The sequence below is a fragment of the Macaca thibetana genome, chromosome 11, assembly GCF_024542745.1.
Source record: "Macaca thibetana thibetana isolate TM-01 chromosome 11, ASM2454274v1, whole genome shotgun sequence".
Taxonomy (NCBI): Eukaryota; Metazoa; Chordata; class Mammalia; order Primates; family Cercopithecidae; genus Macaca; species Macaca thibetana.
Window position 1 is genome coordinate 27,088,664 of NC_065588.1, and position 21,148 is coordinate 27,109,811.

General features: G+C 40.2%; 2 protein-coding genes across 24 annotated transcripts in view; one reads left to right on the forward strand and one right to left on the reverse strand.

The window, feature by feature from the left end:
* MED21 (mediator complex subunit 21) overlaps positions 1-21,148 on the forward strand; it is a 1,150,573-nt gene that overhangs the window by 1,077,697 nt on the left and 51,728 nt on the right. The window lies entirely within an intron of this gene.
* TM7SF3 (transmembrane 7 superfamily member 3) overlaps positions 4,120-21,148 on the reverse strand; it is a 47,189-nt gene continuing 30,160 nt past the window's right edge. Inside the window, exons 7-12 of the mRNA XM_050746714.1 lie at positions 15,732-15,818; positions 13,518-13,598; positions 12,740-12,892; positions 9,095-9,192; positions 8,340-8,502; positions 4,120-6,771 (exon numbers count right to left, since the gene is read on the reverse strand). Coding sequence (XP_050602671.1) covers positions 6,509-6,771; positions 8,340-8,502; positions 9,095-9,192; positions 12,740-12,892; positions 13,518-13,598; positions 15,732-15,818 — 845 coding nt within the window. The 3' untranslated portion in view covers positions 4,120-6,508. The remainder of the gene's footprint in view (positions 6,772-8,339; positions 8,503-9,094; positions 9,193-12,739; positions 12,893-13,517; positions 13,599-15,731; positions 15,819-21,148) is intronic.

Here is a 21,148-nt window from a genome sequence, read left to right on the forward strand (position 1 = left end):
TGGGGGTGGTGGCGGGTGCCTGTAATCTCAGCTACTCGGGAGGTTGAGGCAGGAGAATCGCTTGAACCTGGGAAGCAGAGGTTGCAGTGAGCCGAGACTGTGCCATTGCACTCTAGCCTGGGCAATAATAGTGAAACTCCATCTCAAAAAAAAAAAGAAATTGCTTCAATGAAAAATGGAAGATCATAGATCCATAACTTAATCTTGGTGGTCACTACCTTTTTTCATTGTCAGAGTGAAATAGAACATTTTTTAGTAAAATACTGATGAAGATAATTTCTAATTGGAATTTGAGGAGACATTTTCCTTTTACCTCACTAGCTGCTCCTCAGTCTCCTTTGTTTCTTCTCTCTGACCTCTTAACATTAGAGAGCCATTGGGCTCAGTCCTTATACCTATTCTGTGCAGTATCTCTACTCACTTTGGTGATCTCCCCCAGTCTCATGATTAAATACCACCTCTATGCTTGATGGCTGCTAAATTCAGTTCCAGCATAGACCTCTCATCCCGGATTCATGCAGCTGTGACTGTCAAAGAGACATTTTAAGCTTAAGATGTCTAAAGCCAAACTCCAGATCTCCCAGAACCTCTCCACACTCTTTCCCATCCTGCTTGATGACAACTCCATCCTTTGAGTTGCTAAGGCCAAAAACCTAGGAGGCAACTTTGACTCCACTTTCTCATATCATGCATCCTGTTCATCAGCAAATCCTGTTGTTGGCTCTTCCTTCCAAATATATCAGAATCCAACCATTTCTCTCCTCCACTGCTACCCCTGGTCAAAGCTACATTATGGTAGTGTTAAGGTATACAAACTGGAGTCAACCTAAATATCCTACAGTAGGGGAATAGTTAAGTATCAGTATCCACTCAATACAGTTGATTACACTCTGGCTTGAAGATGCTAGCAACAGGAAGAAAAAAGTACCTAAATTTGCATTAAAAAGCTTAACATAAATTACATATATAATTACAAATATGTAAAAATCAGATGCATACAGGGAAATGTCCTGAAACAAATAGCATCAGTATTCTTCCAGCTAATTGTATGGTTTAGCCAGTTTCTGATGCCTATAAATCAAGCATTTTGTAGCTACCATTATTGAGTTGTAATTTATTCATCAATTCCCCCAATTGATGGCTATTTAGTTTGCAAAGTTTAACATAAAATAATGCTGCAGTAAACATCCATATACATACCTTTATTTATTGTAATTTCTAGCATGCAAATTCCCAGAAGTTTGTTAGGTCATGTTTTATTTTTTAAATGAAAAAATAAATGTACGCTTAAAAATCTAGCACAGTAAAAAATTTGCAATTCAGAGTAAACCTCTTCCTACAGCCTCTTGTCTTCCTAGAGGTCATAAGTTTCTTGTGAATCAGAAAACTTGTTAACCAAAAAAAGTGACTGAGTCAAGTGTCTTTGATAAATCAGGTTTATTGAGCCAAAGTTTAAAGGCATGCCAGGGAAAAAATGCAAGTCACATGAGCATCTGTGACCTGAGCTTTCTAAAGAGGGTTTTGGAAACTCATTATTTACGGGAGAGAGTGAGGAGGGAAAAGGGAGAGGGGTTAGGCAGTGAGGTAAATGATTACCTTCTTGTGAGGCTCTGATTAATGCTCAGTAAATCTATGTTTCATATAAGATAAGGTAAACTGAAAAAAGGTAGTAAAGACTCAATTATCCATCTGTCTCAGGGTAGGCAGAAGAGTGGTTGATCTTGTCTCATCCTTATTCTGTACAAGATAACCTTGTTATCAGCATTGTCAGTGTGAGATTTAACAAAACTTGGTTTTAAGAGTTAAACTTAGGTTGCAGACCCAAGGTTACAATTGGCATGTGTTGGTTTTATAGCTCTCCACAATGAGAAGGGGAGGCCTTGAGGCTTCTGTTAATACTCCCCCTCCTACACGGGACATACTTTTGGCTACTCCTACTCAATCTCCAAGTTTCAGCTGGAATGTCACTTCCTCAAGGACTCCTTCCCTGGCATCCCACTTTCTACCCTTACCCCATTATACATTTTCATTGCATATTATACATCTTGTGTAACTGTTTTAGTATCTGTCTCACTTCACTCCAGTCCCAGACAGCAAAGACCATGCCTGTGTTTTCCATCTCCTAGTGCTTAAGGCATTGCCTGGCATACAGGAACTCAACAAATATTTAATGAGTGAATATGAGATATAAGTCAAAGCCTCACTATCATATATATATAATTTTTATGTATTTTTTTGAGACAGTGTCTTGCTTTGTTGCCCAGGCTGGAGTGCAATAGTGCAATCTTGGCTCACTGCAGCCTTCACCCTCTGGGTTCAAGTGATTCTTCCACCTCAGCCTCCCAAGTAGCTGACAGGTGTGTGCCATCATGCCTGGCTCATTTATTTATTTATATATATATATATATATATTTAGTAGAGATAGGGTTTCACCATGTTGGCCAGGCTGGTCTAGAACTTCTGACTTAAAGTAATCTGCCTGCCTCGACCTCTCAAAGTGCTGGGATTACAGGTGTGAGCCACCACACCACTCCTGTATAACAATTTTTTAAAAAATCTTAAGCTTGATCCAGACCTACCAGCCTCTCCAGTGTAATGATTACATGGTAGTCCCTGGGTAAGTCCAGAGTTCCCACTAACTTAAGCCCCTCTTTGTGTCAATTTCATAAAGAGTGGTCCTTGCAAATACAATGGCCAAATTGCCAAGAGGCATTTCAATCAACAATCAGGGTAAAAAGGTTTGCAACGTGAATTCTTTTGACATAACAAAATACCACTGACTGAATGGCTTAAACAACAGAAATACGTTTCTCACAGTTCTGGAGGCTGGAAGTTCATGACCAAGGTGCCAGCAGGGATGGTTTCCTCTGCTTGCAGATGGCTACCTTCTTGTTGTTCTTCACACTGTTTTTCCCCTGTGAGCACATGCACCTGGTGTTTCTGTGCCCTAATCTCCCCTTCTTACAAAGACACTAGTCAGATTGGATTAGGACCCCCTGTAATAGTCTCAATTTAATTTGGAACCTCTTTAAAGGCCCCGTCTCCAAATAAGGTCACATTCTGAGGTACTGGGTGTTAGGGATTCGACATATAAATTTGTTGGGGGGCACAGCTTAGTTTATCAGAAAACCATAGATAGCTGCCCTCCCAACAAGGGCTGGGGTACAATGAGGGGCTGTGCCTTAGGGCAAGTCCCTGTTCTCAGGAAATTAGAGCCAAGAACTCTGGGTTTGAATGAATGTTACTAACAGTTATTAAGTACATCACCTAGGAGTGAACTTTGGACCAAGTTTCTACAGATGATGCTGTGGAGATATGGATATTGGAAATTTTAAATATTATGTACCAATCATTTGAAATAAATGGTCCATTACTTCAGAGAATTAACTTGGAAAAACATGCTATCACTGTGTAAAATTAATAATTTTCAAAAAGAACAATAAAAAGTAATATTTATATTAGAAACATCCTATCAATTCGTCAGCAGAAGAAAATAGAAAATACCTGGTGCTTTACATCTTCATCATGATGAGTGTAAAGCACATTTGGATAGGGAGTCAGGCATCCCAGTTTTGGTCTGAGCACTGTTACTTCTTGATAACTCTGTGACTTCATATCATTAATTTAAGAATTTCCTCAGGTATTAAATAAAGAGGTCAGTGAACATGATCTCTAAAGTCCTTTGAAGGTTTAATATTCTAGCAATTTCTTTGTTGGAATCAGTTTTCTATTTCACCTGCTACAGAAAACTCAACTGGCCTGTGGTACAATATACCTAGTATGGTTTGGCAATCTGGTAGCTAACCTATAACAGATAAAATTTTCAGAAATTTCTGAAAACATTTTAAAGAACAGTTCAACAGCGTTTCCTGTTAACTACTACTTTTCTTTAGTTTGACACACCTGAAGTGCTAATAACACCAAATTAATCTTTTAACACATTGCCCCAGGTTTTACTTCCTGTTAATTATCTTTGTGATTTTTTTAAAATGAAGAACTATATTGTTTGCCCATATTAAATAACTTTTTTTATAGCTATGAAATTCCTTGTGTCTTGTTGCTATTGTACAAATATAATCTGAAAAAATTTATGAAAGTATTTAATGAAGCTTTTTAGCATTTTTTTCAAAATAGGGATTTATTATAAAAACTATACAAACTTTTTCTCATTCACAAATTATGAAAAATTTTCAACAATTTGTATCCTCCCTCCAAAATAGTGTGTTGTGTCTGTACAGTCTTCACTGGCAGTACATTCAGATGGTATAGAAACCAACTCACAAACATTCCATATAACTTGGTCCCTACGGTAAATAATTTTAAAAAACTTTTCAGCAAGTTTCAGTGTTACTGAAGTTGGTTATAGACAGTAAGCATTACAGAATAAGCAGTAAATGGTCACCTGCATTGAATTTTTCAAAGCAAAAATTGTTTTATATTTTGTATGTTGTTTTATCCTGCCCCAAACACTTAAAGTAAAAGTTAAAGATTTTTCCAGTTACCTGAAACTTCAAAAATCTATTGTACTTTGAAAAAACTTTAAAAAGCAGCATCATTTAAATAGTGGTTAACTCACAAATGTGTATGCAACAGCGTTCACCAACCCTAATACTCAGGCCTGCAGAGGCACCAGCTCACAATAATTTAGTGCTCTGAAAGCTGGGGGGAAAGCCCCTGAGTAGTAAGTATGCAACCCAGGGTGTCGGGTGCTTTCTTGTGGTGAAACAAGGGTGTCAAAACTGAGGGGACTCTCCAAGGTCATAATGAAAAGCAGCTCCTCTAAACGCCTGAATCCTTTTTGACTCCACCCTCATCACTTTAAGGATGAAGCCTTTCTGTACAAAGGCTTTGTACAGAAAAGAAATTATTAAGAGTTATATTTTATACTAATGCTAACACAGCTAACTGAGCAGAAAGAACTATGAAGTACAAATTTTTCTAAGGTTTTCTTATTAATGGCAACATAGACTTATTTATTTATTTATTTATTTATTTTGAGACAGAGTCTCACTCTGTTGCCCAGGCTGGAGTGCAGTGGCATGATCTTGGCTCACTGCAACCTCTGCCTCCTGGGTTCAAGCAATTCTCCTGCCTCAGCCTCCTGAGTAGCTGGGATTACAGGCACCTGCATTACAATGCCCAGCTAATTTTTGTATTTTTAATAGAGATGGGGTATAGGAGTATATATTCTACTATACTAGAATATAGTAGAGACCACTATGTTGGCCAGGCTGGTCTTGAACTCCTGATCCCAGGTGATCCATTCACCTTGACCTCCCAAAATCCTGCAATTATAGGCGTGAGCCACCGCACCCGGTAGGCAATATTGATTAAGGTGGGGGTTATTTCCTAAAAACAAACATAAGCCATATGTCATCTAATGCAGTTAAAGATCACCTGTTGACAGTATTTTAAAAGGCCTTGAAAAAAAGGGGGCACCTTTATTTGGAATATAAATAAATCACCCTTGTAAAATTCTATTATCTATATAAATTGGCCTATTTTCAAAAAATAATTTAGCTATTTCAATGACCATTTTAAGCCATAAAAGGCAAAAACAAAGGGAACCTCCTGAATTGTACACTTAAACATGAATAAGAAGGTAAATTTTATGTGTATTTTATCACGATTTAAAAATTTTTAAACAAAAGGGTAACTTTTGGATAATGTATGATACTAAGAAGGACATGCAACTAAGTAATCAGACTGCTTTTAGTAAGAAAATAAGTTGCTTTTGTTTTTTTCTTTCGCTTTTTGAGATAGGGTCTCTGTCACCCAAGCTGGAGTGCAGTGGCTTATTGTAGCCTCAATCTTCAGGGCTCAAGAGATCCTTCTATCTCAGTCTCCTTGGGAGCTGGGAGTAGGCACATGCCACCATGCCTGGCTAATTTTTTAATTTTTAGAGATGGGGTCTTGTCGTGTTGCCCATGTTGGTCTCAAACTCCTGGACTCAAGCGATACTCCCACCTTGGCTTCCCAGAATTGCGATTACAGGTGTGAGCCACCATGCCTGGCCTGCTTCTCTTTTTGTATTCTAAAATTCAAAGGCCTAAGTATCAAATCCCTAAATGTCCAAATACTGTCACAAATAAAGACTCAATAATAAACTCCCTCCAAAAGTTTAGACAAACTCAGGTGAGAGACTTGTTTCAAGGGGCTGTAAAAAGAAACACCAGGGCTCTGCAGGAGAATCAGTTTTTAATTTTTTAAATGTATCTATTTAATGGAATAAGTTGATCATAGATTTGTAAACCAAAAGGTAATTTCTCAAGTGTTTGGAAATAAGGAAAAGCCTCCCTACCACCAACCTTTTGGCCATCTTTCTCATTCTCTTAGAATCATCCTAATCCCCTAGTATACCCTTACCATATATCAATAAGGGCACCATAATATTATGCAAAGCACAGATCTATATGCCTGATCTCTTATTAGACTTGCACCAGAGACTGCTGAATCACTCCAGGCATGAACTCCAAAGCTGAGGCACACTAACCAAACCCCTGGACATCTACAGAAGCAGGGGCGTTCTCTCTCCAGCTGGCTGCTCCTTCTGGAAGAGCTCTTTGATCTGAGTTAATCGGCCATAGAGCCTCTCTCTCAGTGGAGGAATGTGGTAGCTAGGGTCCAGAATGTTCGTAACTCGGCGCTCTCTCTCTTGCTTCCATAACTTGTATGGGTGGGGAGGGAAGAACGGTCGTCCTCTCTCTCTTCGAATCTGTAATGTAATTCCACTTACAGCCAGCATGCCCCATACTGCCAGGATAATAAAGTCTAAAAAACAGTAGAAAAAGTACAGTTTGAACTCTAGTATTTTAAAATCTAACATAATAACACAAGCCTTCATGGACTAAATCTGTATCTTCCTTTCTAACAGACTTTCTGGTGAGTTAGTCCAAACACATATGTAGTTCCTCACTTACAAACCAAGGAATCAGTGGGGAAGCCACAGTCTTATTTTTGAAACTAGGATTTTTCTATTACAGGCATTTGAAAGTCCAGACAGGTTGTAAAAAAATCAGTTGTTTGGATCCTTGGCCTTCCAACATTATGTAACAAGTACCCACAGTTGGTTGTGTGTTTTTTCAGAGGGAGTTCAGGGAGGAAGGCAGTGATCTAGTTATACTTCACATATGTACGTCATGGAACATCAGATGCCACCATGCTCATTTCTTTCCCATTCCACTCCATATGGGGCCCTACTGCACTCACAGTGTAGGTACAGAAGCGCATGAAAAGATTCAACCAATTGTACTGTTTTTTGTTTTGTTTTGTTTTTGAGACAGAGTCTTGCTCTGTCGCCCAGGCTAGAATACAGTGGCGTGATCTTGGCTCACTGCAAGCTCTGTCTCCCGGGTTCACACCATTCTCCTACCTCAGCCTCCTGAGTAGCTGGGACTACAGGCGCCCGCCACCACGCCTGGCTAATTTTTTGTATTTTTAGTGGAGACAGGGTTTCACCGTGTTAGCCAGGATGGTCTCGATCTCCTGACCTCGTGATCCACCCACCTCGGCCTCCCAAAGTGCTGGGATTACAGGCATAAGCCACCGCGCCCGGCCAGTACTCAGCTTCTAGTAAAAGGCTCGGCAAAACACTGTCTGGTACTTAAAATTTGCAAGAGTTTTAAGGTTTTCGAGGATTTCGAGGTCTCTACCATCAACCTCTTATCCCCTGCTCTGGATGGTAGAGGGAAAGACTTGCCCTAAAATAAAATCGCAACAGTCACAATTGTGCTTATGCAATATATCTTCAATTCTAAGACATGGTTTTTCACTCTCCACACTTCAGCATTTCTGAAGTCAACGTGTCTTACAATTTGAAAAATTCATGTGGCAGTTATTTTTTTCTTCAAAAAATTTATAGAAAATCTGTAATGGATAGAATCTTACAAGTGAGGGAAACTACATGCTTGCTAATTAAAAACTCTTTCAACTAGCAAACTGCATGCTTCACTAAAGGAGGGAAACAAGGGAATAACTTAAAATTCAATCAGGTTGTCATTCTCATCCCTCATTCCATCCCCACCCATAAGTGTCAAATGTCTTTACTGTCAGCATTTTTCTCCCCACTGAGAATGACCAGGTAAACCTAAATAATCTTGGAAATTTCTTAAGGAAATTCATTTAGTAGATTTTTATCTTCATCTTAAAATTTTAAATGCTTTGTTCCCACGATCCTAAGTTATCATAACAGAGGGTTCTCACAGCATTGTTATGCTGTGTTCCCTCCTTTTGTCCCAGTTGACTTTCTTCAAATTTAGTCTCCAAGTGCTCTGGTTAGCATAGGTGGGTTAAGACTCCTACTGTGCTGTCACACTGGTTTTTGGATTTAAGAGTCTTACCATTAGTTTGAAAAGGCACATTTGTGAAAGCTCTGTGGAAATCCTTGTTGAGCGCTCTCTTGAGTACATTCAAAGTGATGTAGGAAAGGCTTGTGGACAAGTAACTGCCAACGGCTAAAACCACCGAATAGGAGCCAATGACTCCACAGGTCAGTATGTTCAGCTGTGGAAGAGTGGAAGAGTTTAGGCATCATCCATGGTAGAACAAAAATAGTTTCTAACCCTCCACTGGCTTCAGTCACAGGAAATCACCTCTGCTCCCTCAGGCATGAAAAGGGACCAGACCCACTCAGAGCTGAACAGAAGTTCCCTGGAAAGATAAACTGAAAACAACCTTCAACATCCATATGAGTTCTTAAAACACAGTTCAGCTTATCCAAATACTATGGAAAACATCTTCCCTGTGAAGGAACTTCAACAATAAAATCTAATTAGAGGAAGAATCACTCTTCTGAAGCCAGCGGAAACTAATGACCCATCGGGTTGGTGTACTAGAGTAAGCACTACCTTCTCTGCTCCCACTTAAAAGCATACTGACTGGGATGCTCCATTTGATGGGGGGGAAAAAGCCAAACACCATGTGGTAATCATAAATAGAATTTCCTTTGCTTTCATAGTAACAAGGCTATTTAGAAGCAATCATCTGATACAGATAACACAGCCTTCCCCAGTAAACATGCAAAATGATGAAATAAGTGATCAGCTGAACACAGGATAGCATAATGAATAAATCTAACTTTTGATGAAACACTTACTATTCTTAGGCAGCCCATGAAAACTACTGGAATGACGATAGCTATGCAAGAGAAAGTGACCCAGAATACACCATCATCATGAAAAATCTTTAGGTTTCCTGAAAAAGCAAAAAGAAACTAAGAGTAAACAACAGCTTTACCAAGTTAGATTTAGTTTCTTGGAACATATGAACACATATATACATCAAAGGCTTAAAGTAACAACCAGGGAATATGTTGGCAACTAGAAATGAATTCTAATTTTCTTCATTTAACTGTCAATACAATCTTCTTTGAAGGATGTGTTCTAGAAAGTGGGTGGGGGGAATCAAGTAGGTCAATGCTCTGCACATTTATTAACAATCATTTAGAAGAGACTGGAATAGCCCAAGCTCTTCCATTCACTAGCTCTATGAACTTGAGCCTCAGTTTCCTAACCCTCAAAACGACATTGAATTATATCTCCAAGCTCTAAATCACCCGTTAGCTCTACATTTCTGACTTCATGATTTCGTACTGCAAAATAAAAAAAATATAAATAAAAGGCATTCAAAGTTAAGAAGTTAAGCCATGAACCCAATGTAAACAGCAAATCCACTTAACAGATTTTTACCATCAAAGCATGTCCTGTCATGCCACTGCACACTGTGACGTGTGATTTCCTCACGTATCAAGAAAGGGGAACCAACCAACCATCTGCTCTTCCTAAACCCTTCTCCTGCTGCTGGACTCTAAAATGCTGCACAACTTAGGCTGACCCAGAACAAATATATAAGAACTCCTCTTTATAAATTAAGTTTAAAAAGCAAGAATAGCCTGACTGCTGTTTAATACTGACACTGGCACCACCGTTCAGTCCATCTGTAAATGGCCCCATGCCTCAAGACCTACATATCCAGGTCAGAGTGGAAGAGTGGGAGTCCCTCGGCTACAGGATTGGACCTTGAGACTCCATATTCTCTGAAGCCAACAGCAACATGCCATTGAGGTGAACTTACAGATTATATTCTCTAGTTTAACTATAAATTCACCTTCACAAAATACATACATGGCTTTTTTTTAAAAGGCTTTCAAGAAATCTAGGTATTAAAAACAGTTATGATGTATGCATATGAAGAACGGAACCTTTCTGAGAATAAGCTCATTGCTTCCCACATAAGGTGAAAACTAACAATCTAATCAGATTGTAGCGGTCAGCCAAATATTTTTCAAATGCTTATGCTTAAAAATATGCATAGGCCTCCTGGCCGGGCATGGTGGCTCACACCTGTAATCCCAGTACTTTGGGAGGCTGAGGCGAGCAGATCACTTGAGGTCAGGAGTTTGAGACCAGCCTCGCCAATATGGAGAAACCCCATTTCTACTAAAAATATAAAAATTAGCTGGACGTGGTAGTGCGTACCTGTAGTCCCAGCTACTCGGGAGGCTGAGGCAGGAAAATCACTTGAACTTGGGAGGTGGAGGGTGCAGTGAACCAAGACTGCGCCACTGCACTCTACCCAGAGAGACAGAGTGAGACTTTGTCTCACGGGGGGAAAAAAAATATATATATATATAAAATATAAATATATATATATATATATATATATATATATATATATATATATATATATATATATATATTTCGTGTGTGTGTATGTAGGCCACGTGTAGTGGCTCAAGCCTGTAATACCAACACTTTGGGAGACCAAGGTGGGAGGGCTGCCTGAGCCCAGTTTAAGACCACCGTAGGCAACAATGAAACTCTGTCTCTACTAAAAAAAATAGCAGGTATGGCAGCACACACCTGTAGTCCCAGCTACTTGGGAGGCTAAGGTAAGAGGATGGCTTGAGCCTTGGAGTTTGAGGTTGCAGTGAGCTATGATAGTGTCACTGCAGTCCAGCATGGGTGACATAAAGAGATCCTGTCTCTAAAAAATAAAAATATGGGTTTGCACCCACTAGCAGTGAGGAGATGATCACTCTGTCCTTGAGCTATGAGATAGTTCATAAATAAACATATATAAAGGGAATACGCTAAAATAATTTTTAACAATAGGAATAGTATGTCAAAAAGTTTAGAGACAACTGCTCTAGACTTTTATAAAGATGAAAATTAAGAGACCTCTTTACTTCTGTTTTCTCATTCCTCACATCTATCCTATCAGATCGTTTCACAGATGATGGAACAAAGTTTCAATACCTTGTCCAAGGTTATAAGCTAGAAAGAGAACTAGTGACAGAGCCAGAATGCATATAGAGGGTTTTTTCCTGACTGTATAATTTATGCTCATTCAACTCATGAAAAGTACATTAAATTAATAGAAATTCTAACCTATCATCCCTCCATCCTCTAAGCATTAACGAAAGCGGGGAAGCCCATTAAGTAATAGTTGGTTTTTGTGGTCTTTTTGTTTTGTTTTGAGACAGAGTCTTGTTCAGTCGCCCAGGCCGGAGTTCAGTGGCACCATGATAGCTCACTGCAGCCTCAACCTCCCAGGTTCAAGCATCCTCTAGCCTCAGCCTCCCAGGGTAGCTGAGCCCACGGGCGTGCACTACAACACCTGGCTACTTTTTTTTTTTCCAGTAGAGATGGGGACTCACTATGTTGCCCAGGCTGGTCTCAAACTCGAGCTCAAGTAATCCTCCCACTTGGTCTCCCAAAGTGCTGGGATTATAGGCATGAGCCACCATGCCCAGTCATTAGGTAGTATTTTATTTAGCACATCTTGGGTAGAGCCTTGAATCTGTATTTTCCAAAACATCCCCATGTGAATCTGTCATTTAGCTGAGCCTACACAACACTGCTTTTCATCAGACTATCCAGATAAAAGGCTACCTATAGCAGGGCCAGAAGGAATATGCTTGCCTCTAGGTTTGCTAAAGTCAGAACAAAGGGATTTAGACAGTAAACACAGGTTGTCAATTCTCTGTAGTCTTAGAAAAAAAAAATCTTCAGGGAGACAAGGGACACATGACTTGTACTCCATTATATCCTGCATTCTCTATAGAGTTGACAGCCTCATGAAATGGCTATTTTTATATCTAAAGTCCCATCAACTTTATTCCAGTGTTTTAAGAACACTGTCACAGAAAGGAAACAGCCAAATAGAATACTTTTGAGTACAGATACTTTGTTTTTGACAACAATCAGGAAATGTAAATTATTAAACAATGGCAAAGAAAGTTAACTTATAAGTTAACCAGATTTTAAAAACTGATAGCAATTGAATTACTTTTTTAAAAAACACCAAAAAACCCCAGAACCATCCCTGTGCTACTGCCCCAGGGTGATTAAGTACCTCAGGGACACCTGGGGTTTGGCAAAGGGTGGGAGTGGAAGTTGAGGGTACAAGACCAGAAACAAAGTAGCAGGTTCCCCAACTCAGCTGCCATCAGAGCAGTGCCCCTTTACCTCCATTATTTCTAATAAACACACACCCCTTAACACAACAAATAGACACAAAGCTACCTCTACAGACATTCTATATTTCATCTAATGTGCCTTTGAGGAAGGAGGGACTTTTACTGGTACGGGTGCTGTCTGAAAGTGTCACACCATCAATGCATCTGCAGAACTCCACAGAAGCAGCATTGACATGCAATGCCACTCCAGGATGCAAATCCAATTAGGCAGTATTCAAACAGTGACTCAAACACACAAAACATCAGTTACTTATTGCTTACCCAGTGGAGTAAAGAAAGTCACTGATGAGATGAGGAACCCCAGCACTAGTCCAACACAGAGCATGCAGATCGAGAGGATTCCAAATCGCCACCACACAGCTACCAAGAACATCCCACCGACGCTTCCAGCGACAGCTGTCAGAATCAGATGCACTGCACAGAGAGAGGATGAACTGCTGGATCACCGGCAGTACTTCCAACTGCGTGCCTTAGACATACAATACCGTTAACAACGCCAGCTTCGGCTTTCTGTAGGTCAGGCACCAAGGGCTCTTCAGTGGCGCCACGAAGCCAGCATTGAGCAACCCTCTCTAGGGAGGGGTCTGGGCTGAGACAAGGAAATTAGCCAGGGAGCTAAACCTCACAGGACCAGTGACAGGCTTGGCTTGTCAATAAATTGGGATTGAGAAGGAAAAGGTGACAAGCATTCTGTCAAATGTAATGGGGCAGGGGGGTGTCTGTTTTCAGGTAAAGAAAACCTCAACATTTTGCTTGCTGTACATCTCCTATCTTCAACATATCACATAACCAGAACACAGGTCTATAATCAACATGGATCCTCCTTTCCCTAAGTACCAAGGAATTCACCATACAGATTAAAAACCCAGAAGGTCTGAATGAGTAGTTCAGAAAAGGTGTTCCGAGCCTAGGTGGACCATTATTTTACACGCGTAACAGGCTGTCACACACAATACCACAAACTGTAGAAGGAAAGGTAAAGTAAAACACAGCACCTGCCTTCTTGAATACCCAGTTAAACTATATAATTTTCACTTACCATCATACTTGATAGGTGTCAGTCTTGTAATCAGTATGTAAAAGAAGAATCCCATGATGATAAAGCCTATGAAGAATAATTCTAAGTGGCAAACCACCAGGAAAGGAAAAAAGCAAAACAACGAAAGCTATGGTTAGGCACTCTTTTTACAGTGCAATTTAAATAGCTAATCTACAAATACATGCTTAATCTACAAATACATGCTTAAGCTCCTGGAATTTACATGTTACAGCATTCAGAGGAAAAAAAACATCTGAAAGGCAGAAGAAATTCAGCAGTCATGGGAGTAGTTATTATTAAACAGATACAATATTGAAGTACTAACTACAGGATACACTTTCTTGTATATAGGTCAGTTTCCATTGTTAAATGGTTATTTGTTCATTTCATAGCTCATTTTAATATATTTATTTTTTCTGCTTAAAACAAGAATAGCACTTTATCACGTGTGTCTGATATGAAATTACACATTTTAATAGTTTTGTAAGTAAAAACAAAATGTAAAAGGTAAAAGAAACCCAAACTGTTCCAAAGCAAAATATAACTTTTATATCTTCTTTTAATTCATCCTATCCTGTTTAGAATGATCAATCATTACCTTCATCCATTAAAACAGTTGGTAATGCAAGCATACAGATAACTTTGTTCCCACAAATAAGCCTAATCCTGATCATGGAGGCCACAGCTCTACCTATTTTCTTAAATTCTTCACAGTTGTTCTTGGTAATACTTGTACTGTATCTCAGTTTCAATAAATATAAAATGATACATATCAACATATCAAAAAAACCCAGAGTGGGGCATGGTGGCTTGTGCCTGTAGTCTCAGCTACTTGGGAGGCTGAGGTGGGAGGATCACTTGAGGCTAGGAATTTGAGGCTGTAGTGCACTATGATTGTACCTGTGAACAGCCACTACACTGCACTCCAGCCTAGGAGACACGGTGAGAATCCATCTCTTCAAAAAGAAAAAAAACAGCTAGTGATAACTTTGAGACCACAGCTTAGCAACTAAGTTCTTTGTTACAGAATCAATCTACATGTTGAGATATTATATATTCTTCACAATACTCTCTTCCCAATTAATAAAAAAAAGTGTCATAACAGCAGGAAAGGAGTTGCTATTTCAAACAATTTGAGACAAGTTTAAAGAGCTTTATTAGATCAGGATTACAGTTGAGCTACCTTGATTCTCAGTTATACACCTTGTTGATTAAATAAGGATTTTTTAGTAATCAAAAACATCACTTATATAAAAGGCAGCCCAAATAATTCAAACCAATTCAGTGAGCATGATTTACATCCCAGTTCTTCAATGTGTTTCACGGATGTAGATGCTGGCGTTCCCTTTGGCATCTGAATCTCTCAGGTCTGAGCAGACATTTCAAACTCATTATACACTGCAGCCCCATAGCCTGATTCGTGCGAAACCAAGTCAATTGCCATCACCACAATCCACACATATTTTTACAAAGACAACCAACTTTTTTTTTTTTTTTGAGACAGAATCTCACTGTCATCCAGGCTGGAGTGCAGTGGCACCATCTTGGCTCACTGCAACCTCCATCTCCCAGGCTTAAGCAATCCTCCCACCTCAGCCTCCCCATGTAGCAGGGACTACAGGCACACACCATCAAGCCTGGCTATTTTTTTGTATTTTTGGGAGAGACAGGGTCTCACCGAGTTACCCAGGTTGGTCTCAAACTCCTGAGCTCAAGTAATCTGCCTGCCTCAGCCTCCCAAAGTGCTGGGATTACAGGTGTGAGCCACCACACCCAGCCCCAACTTTTCTTTTTTTGGTAGAGAAGGCATCTCACTATGTTGCCTAGACTGGTCTCAAACTCCTGGCCCCACATAGTCCTCTCACCTCAGTTTCCCAAAGTGCTGGGATTACAGGCATGAGCCACTGAGCCTGACCCTGACAACCAATATCTAATCTTGGTTATCTTTAGTCAACTAACAGATCTAGCAGCTGATAAAATTCACTGCATAATTGTATTTCCCTGTTAATAAGAAGGTTATACTCCACTGTAGGGAGAAGAGAAAAAAATAAAAATGCAGTACAACTCAGTAGACTCATGACTACAGACCCCAGCTACAAATCTATGAAGATAATAGAGATAAATAAGTGCTTACTCTCCTCACAGGTCATTCCCCAGCAACATTAAAGAGAAAAGACCGCAAAATGGAAACAGCAACTACATTGGACATAATACCTGTTTTCCAGAATCTGTGTCCAAAGAAACAAACGAAGAAACCAAGCAGGGCGAAAAGAGTGAAGAACACTTTGGAAGACACTCTTCCTACAAAATAATGAAAATTTAGTGGATAATACATCCAATTTGATACTTTGTATTAATATTTATAGAACACCTTCATCAAAAAAGCTAAGTGAACTGACATAATTTATCCCATACATGTATATTACAAATTTATCTTTAAAATACCCTTGCCACCCCTAATGAATGAACCTATGTAGACAATCAATATCAACAACTGCTGCTATAACAAAAAGAGAATCCAGACAATATATGCTTGCTGAAAGAGGTATGGAACACTTCCTATGACATATTCCTCGGTAGAGTGGAGAGAAACAGAGAGAGAGTGTTCCTAAAACAAATAATCCTGTTTCTTCAACAAATAAACTGCATGGACAAAAGGTGGCGGGGAGTGGGGAGGAGGCGGTGGGGGAGATGGAGGGAAAATACAGGTTAAAAGAGATTTAAAAGATACATCAACTAAATACTATGTATAGATCTCATCTGAAACCCGATTCAAACAAACTGTGGAAAACAATTGAGATGACTCCAGAAGCAAACTCTGGCTGTTAATCTGATGCTATTAATGAAATATTTTCCATATTTTAAAATGAAAATTATGTTAATGACACTGTGGTTCTATTTTTTAAGTGCTTATCTTTAAGGCATACATACTGAAATATTTGTGAGTAACATCATGACCAGGGATTTGCTTTAAAATTATCAAGTGATAAAGGAGGGTGATGAGGTGGAGAGGCAGAGAAGCAGGTAGAGCACAGCTGAAACAAGATAATGGCCATAAATCAAAATTGTTAAGGCTAGATAATTGGTATATGGAGGTTCGCTGAAGTTTTTCCACAATAAAAAATTTAAACCAAAACGCACAATTTAAAAACATGTATTACACGTGTAAGTCACACATACACAAACTACTACCAGTCTTCTCAATTACATATATTGCCTTGGAGAAAAATGTTGCATTACAACCAATGATGAAGCATGGTATCATTTAGTTTACTGAAGAGAAAAATATGCTCACTAAATTCATCACCCACCATCATGACTCCTCAGAGATAAATGCAAGAAAATAATCCCTGAATGAAAAACTAAAACATCTATACAATCTCATGCTAAAATATAACAAGGTTGCTACAAATCAAAATACATAAAATGCCTAACAGTGTTCAGAATGGAGAAACCATGAAGACATACAGTAAAATAAGAAACACAAGACAGAAGAGCAGAATTCACAGGGAATAGTATATGCCTACATATCAGCTTTTCTGAGAATAAGGAGCCCATAAGAAAGATTAAACAATGGCTGCACACAGTGGCTCACACCTGTAATCCCAGCACTTTGGGAGGCCGAGGTGGGCGATCACTTGAGGTCAGGAGACCAGCCTGGCCAACATGGTGAGACCCCCCCCATCTCTACTAAAAATACAAAAATTAGCCAGGCCTGGTGACACATGCCTGTAGTCCCAGCTATTCTGGAGGCCAAGGCAGGAGAATTGCTTGAACCCAGGAAGCAGAGGTTGCAGTGAGCCAAGATCAGGCCATTGCACTCCAGCCCGGGTGTTGCAGCCAGACTCCATCTCAAAAAACAAAAAACAAACAAACAAAAAAAACCCAGAAACATTAAACGAAAGATAAAAACACCACATTCTGTTTATTTCAGACCTGTGGTTGACTATCGTTCTAGAATTTAATTTTTACACCAAAACCATTAAATTCGCTGGGATGATTTTCTCAAACGAAAATCCCGTGGAACTCTTCAGCAAGTATAATCACCAAGACAGCAAGGTCTTCCAACCCAATAAAAACTAAGACACAGTTAGATACTCTTCCATAACATTACAGGGGAACTAAATCCCTTATCACAATACCAGGAAGGAAGGAGAGAAACAATTATACAAGTAAAGTGAGAGGGTATGGAAGGTTTCATCAAAAGCAGAATCTACGATAAAACAAGACATAAAACAGGCAGTCACTTTGGGGAACGAAAGGAGTGAATAGACTAGGACAGGAGCAAGTTGAAGGTTAAAGTGTCTTTAACTATGACAGTATTGCTAAGGGTTATGAACCACAGGGCAAGGTTTTAGTTAGGAGGCAATATGGATATAGCCTTCCTATTCCAAGCTCAGGAAAAGCACCCAAGTACTCATCAATTGTGAAAATGAGAGGAAAAATAGAACCAACATCACTAGGAAGGTTCAACTTTGGGCGGGAAGAACAACTGGCTCAGAGCTCTCTGTCTCCTAAGCCTAAGAGAGAGAGACAGGCCTGGGGGGCTTTCTATTTAGAAGCGGCTTTTGTATGGAGGGTTCAAGGAAAAGAAATGGGGGAACCGAGACATACTTCAGTTCATGGGTTAAAAATACAGGGCCAGGCGCAGTGGCTCACACCTGTAATCCCAGCACTTTGGGAGGCTGAGGCGGGTGGATCACTTGAGTCCAGGAGTTCAAGACCGGCCTGGCCAACATGGTAAACTCCTGTCTCAACTAAAAATACAAAAATTAGCCAGGCGAGGTGGCATACACCTGTAGTCCCAGGACTTTGGGAGGCCAAGGGCAGATCACCTGAGGTCACGAGTTCAAGACCAACCTGGCCAACATGGTTGGTCAGGTCTCTACTAAAAATGCGAAAAATCAGCAGGGCATGGTGGTGCACGCCTATAATCCCAGATACTCTGGAGGCTAAGGCACGAGAATTACTTGAACCTAGGAGGCGGTAGTTGCAGTGAGCCGAGATCATGCCACTGTACTCCAGCCTGGGTGACAAGAGTGAGACTCTCTCAAAAAAAAAAAAAAAATATATATATATATATATACACACATACACACACACACACACATATATACATACACACAAACTTATATCTGCCTAGGTCTCTTGCATTGTATCCCTCAAGGATCTTGAGTGGAAGATTGTCTAGAATGGAAGACTGAGTGGTGACAAAGAGTCTTTGCTTGGCTAAATTTCAGTGAGTCTCCTGAACCCCCTCCTAGGCCCATCTGAGCACATCTTTGTAAAATCCAGCTTCAGCAAGAACTCTGATAAGCCAGCTTAGCAAGAATCCCCTATGCTTGATATCAAATCACCCTCGATATCTAATCGAGTTCTTCACCCTCCACCATCCATCCCCCAGGTGATGTCTGACCACCGTGGTCTGTCTTCAGTAAGAATCCCCTTAGGTCAGTGCAGACAGAATGCCCCCTTGCCCCTCATGTTTCCCCTTAGAAATTTTCCATCCACTGACTCCCACCCTGCTCCGTGGCTACAAATTCCCACTAGCCCATGTTGTACTCAGGAGTTGAGCCCAATCTTTCTTCCCCACTGCAAAATTCCATCACAGTGGTCCCCGTGCCTATTGTAATACTACCCCCTACCTTGAATAAAATCTTCCTCACTGTGCTTTAACTAGTGTCACTGATTTTTTTTTTTTTTCTTTAACAGTGGGGTATGGCTCTAGCAGAGGGAGAGAACCATAATCTCTGGCTTGAACACAACTAACAGACTTTCTTCTTCAGAGCAAAGCTCCTTGAAAGAGCTACTTGAACTTTCTCCAATTTCTGTGCTCCTAGCTCCCATTTGTTCTTGAACATGCTCCTGTCAGGCTCCCACCCCACCTCTCCACTGCAACAGCTCTCACTGGTACCAATGGCCTCCATGTTGCTAAATCCAAGGGTCATTTTCAGCCTCTTTCTTAGCTGACCTATCAGCAGCATTCGCAAAGTTGATTGCTCTCTCTTCCGTGCAATACCATCTCCCCTTGGCTTCAACAAACATCACTTTCCTTTTACCAATCTGGCTCAGCCCATTGGTAGGATCTTCAATTTCCTGAGCTCTAAACACTGGAGTACCCAGGGCTCAGTCCTCAGACCCCTCCGTTTTCTCTAAGTCACACTGAGTGTGCCTGCCTCTCTTGCCTCCCCTTCCACCTCTGCCACCCCTTTATAGATAACACCATCTAGCATGAGGCTTTAAATGCCATATATTCAGTCTGAAGACTTCCAAGATGCTCTCCAGCTAAGACTTTCCTCTGAATTTCAGGCTTTTATATATATAATCAACCATCAGTTAAACATCTGCACATAAACATTCAATAGGGTTCTCAAACTGAACTTGTCCAAAACTGAACTCTCAATGTATCCTCCCAACCTTCTCCTCCAACAGTCCTTCCCACCTCAGTGAATGGTTGCTCTCTCTCTCCAGTTGCTCAGGCCAAAACCTACAAAGTCCTTTACACCTATTTCTCTCAAACCCCTCATCCAATCCATCAGTACACTGTACTCCAAACATATCCAGCCACTCATGAGCCAAATCTGGGACAATTTGAACGTGAAAATAAATGACAGTAAAGGATTTCATCCAGAGAATAAAATAGGAATCTACAGGTCCAGGCTTAAAATAAATACATGGATAAATAAATGGGAGGGGAGGGAAAACTCTTCCTTAGAGTAGAATGGCAACAAATAAACATAGAAGGAGTGATACATTAGAAAAACACCATTTGGCAACCACCTAGTAATAAATGTTCCAGGCAAAGATCACTGGATGCCAAAACTAGGAAGTGAGAGTTTGAGAATGGGATATTTACTGACACTCAAAGTATTTTCCCTAAAGACACTTTAAAAAAGGAACAGTTGGCCAGGCACAGTGGCTCTTGCCTGTAATCCCAGCACTTTGGGAGGCCGAGACGGGTGGATCACGAGGTCAGGAGATCGAGACCATCCTGGCTATCATGGTGAAACCCTGTCTCTACTAAAAATACAAAAAAATTAGCTGGGTGTAGTGGCAGGCGCCTGTAGTCCCAGCTACTCGGCAGGCTGAGGCAGGAGAATGGCATGAACCTAGGAGGCGGAGCGTGCAGTGAGCCGAGATCACGCCACTGCACTCCAGCCTGGGCCACAGAGCCAGACTCCGTCTCAAAAAAAAAAAAAGGAACAGTTACTTCAGTAGCGAAACTTGGCAAGACACCACTAACCAAGTTATGAAGGGTGTCACCACCAGTAAAAAGACAAATAAATAAAGAGACAAGTGTCTCCTGCGAAGGACACATCACTTCCTTTGTATTCCTGCCAAAAAAGCATAATCAAAATTTAATTATGAGGAAATATCAAACTAACCCAAATTGAGGACACTCTAAAAAAATATAAATATTCTGTACTTCTCAAAAAGGTCAGGATCTTAAAAGATTAAAATTAAAAAAAAAAAAGAAAGAAAGAAAAAGACTTGTTCCAGATTATAGGACTCTAAAGAGATACATCAGTTAAATGCAATGTGGGATCCTAAACTGAACTCTGGTGAGAGGAAAAAATAAATTTTGTTGATGGGGAGACAGGGTTTCGCTCTGTTGCCCAGGCTGGAGTATA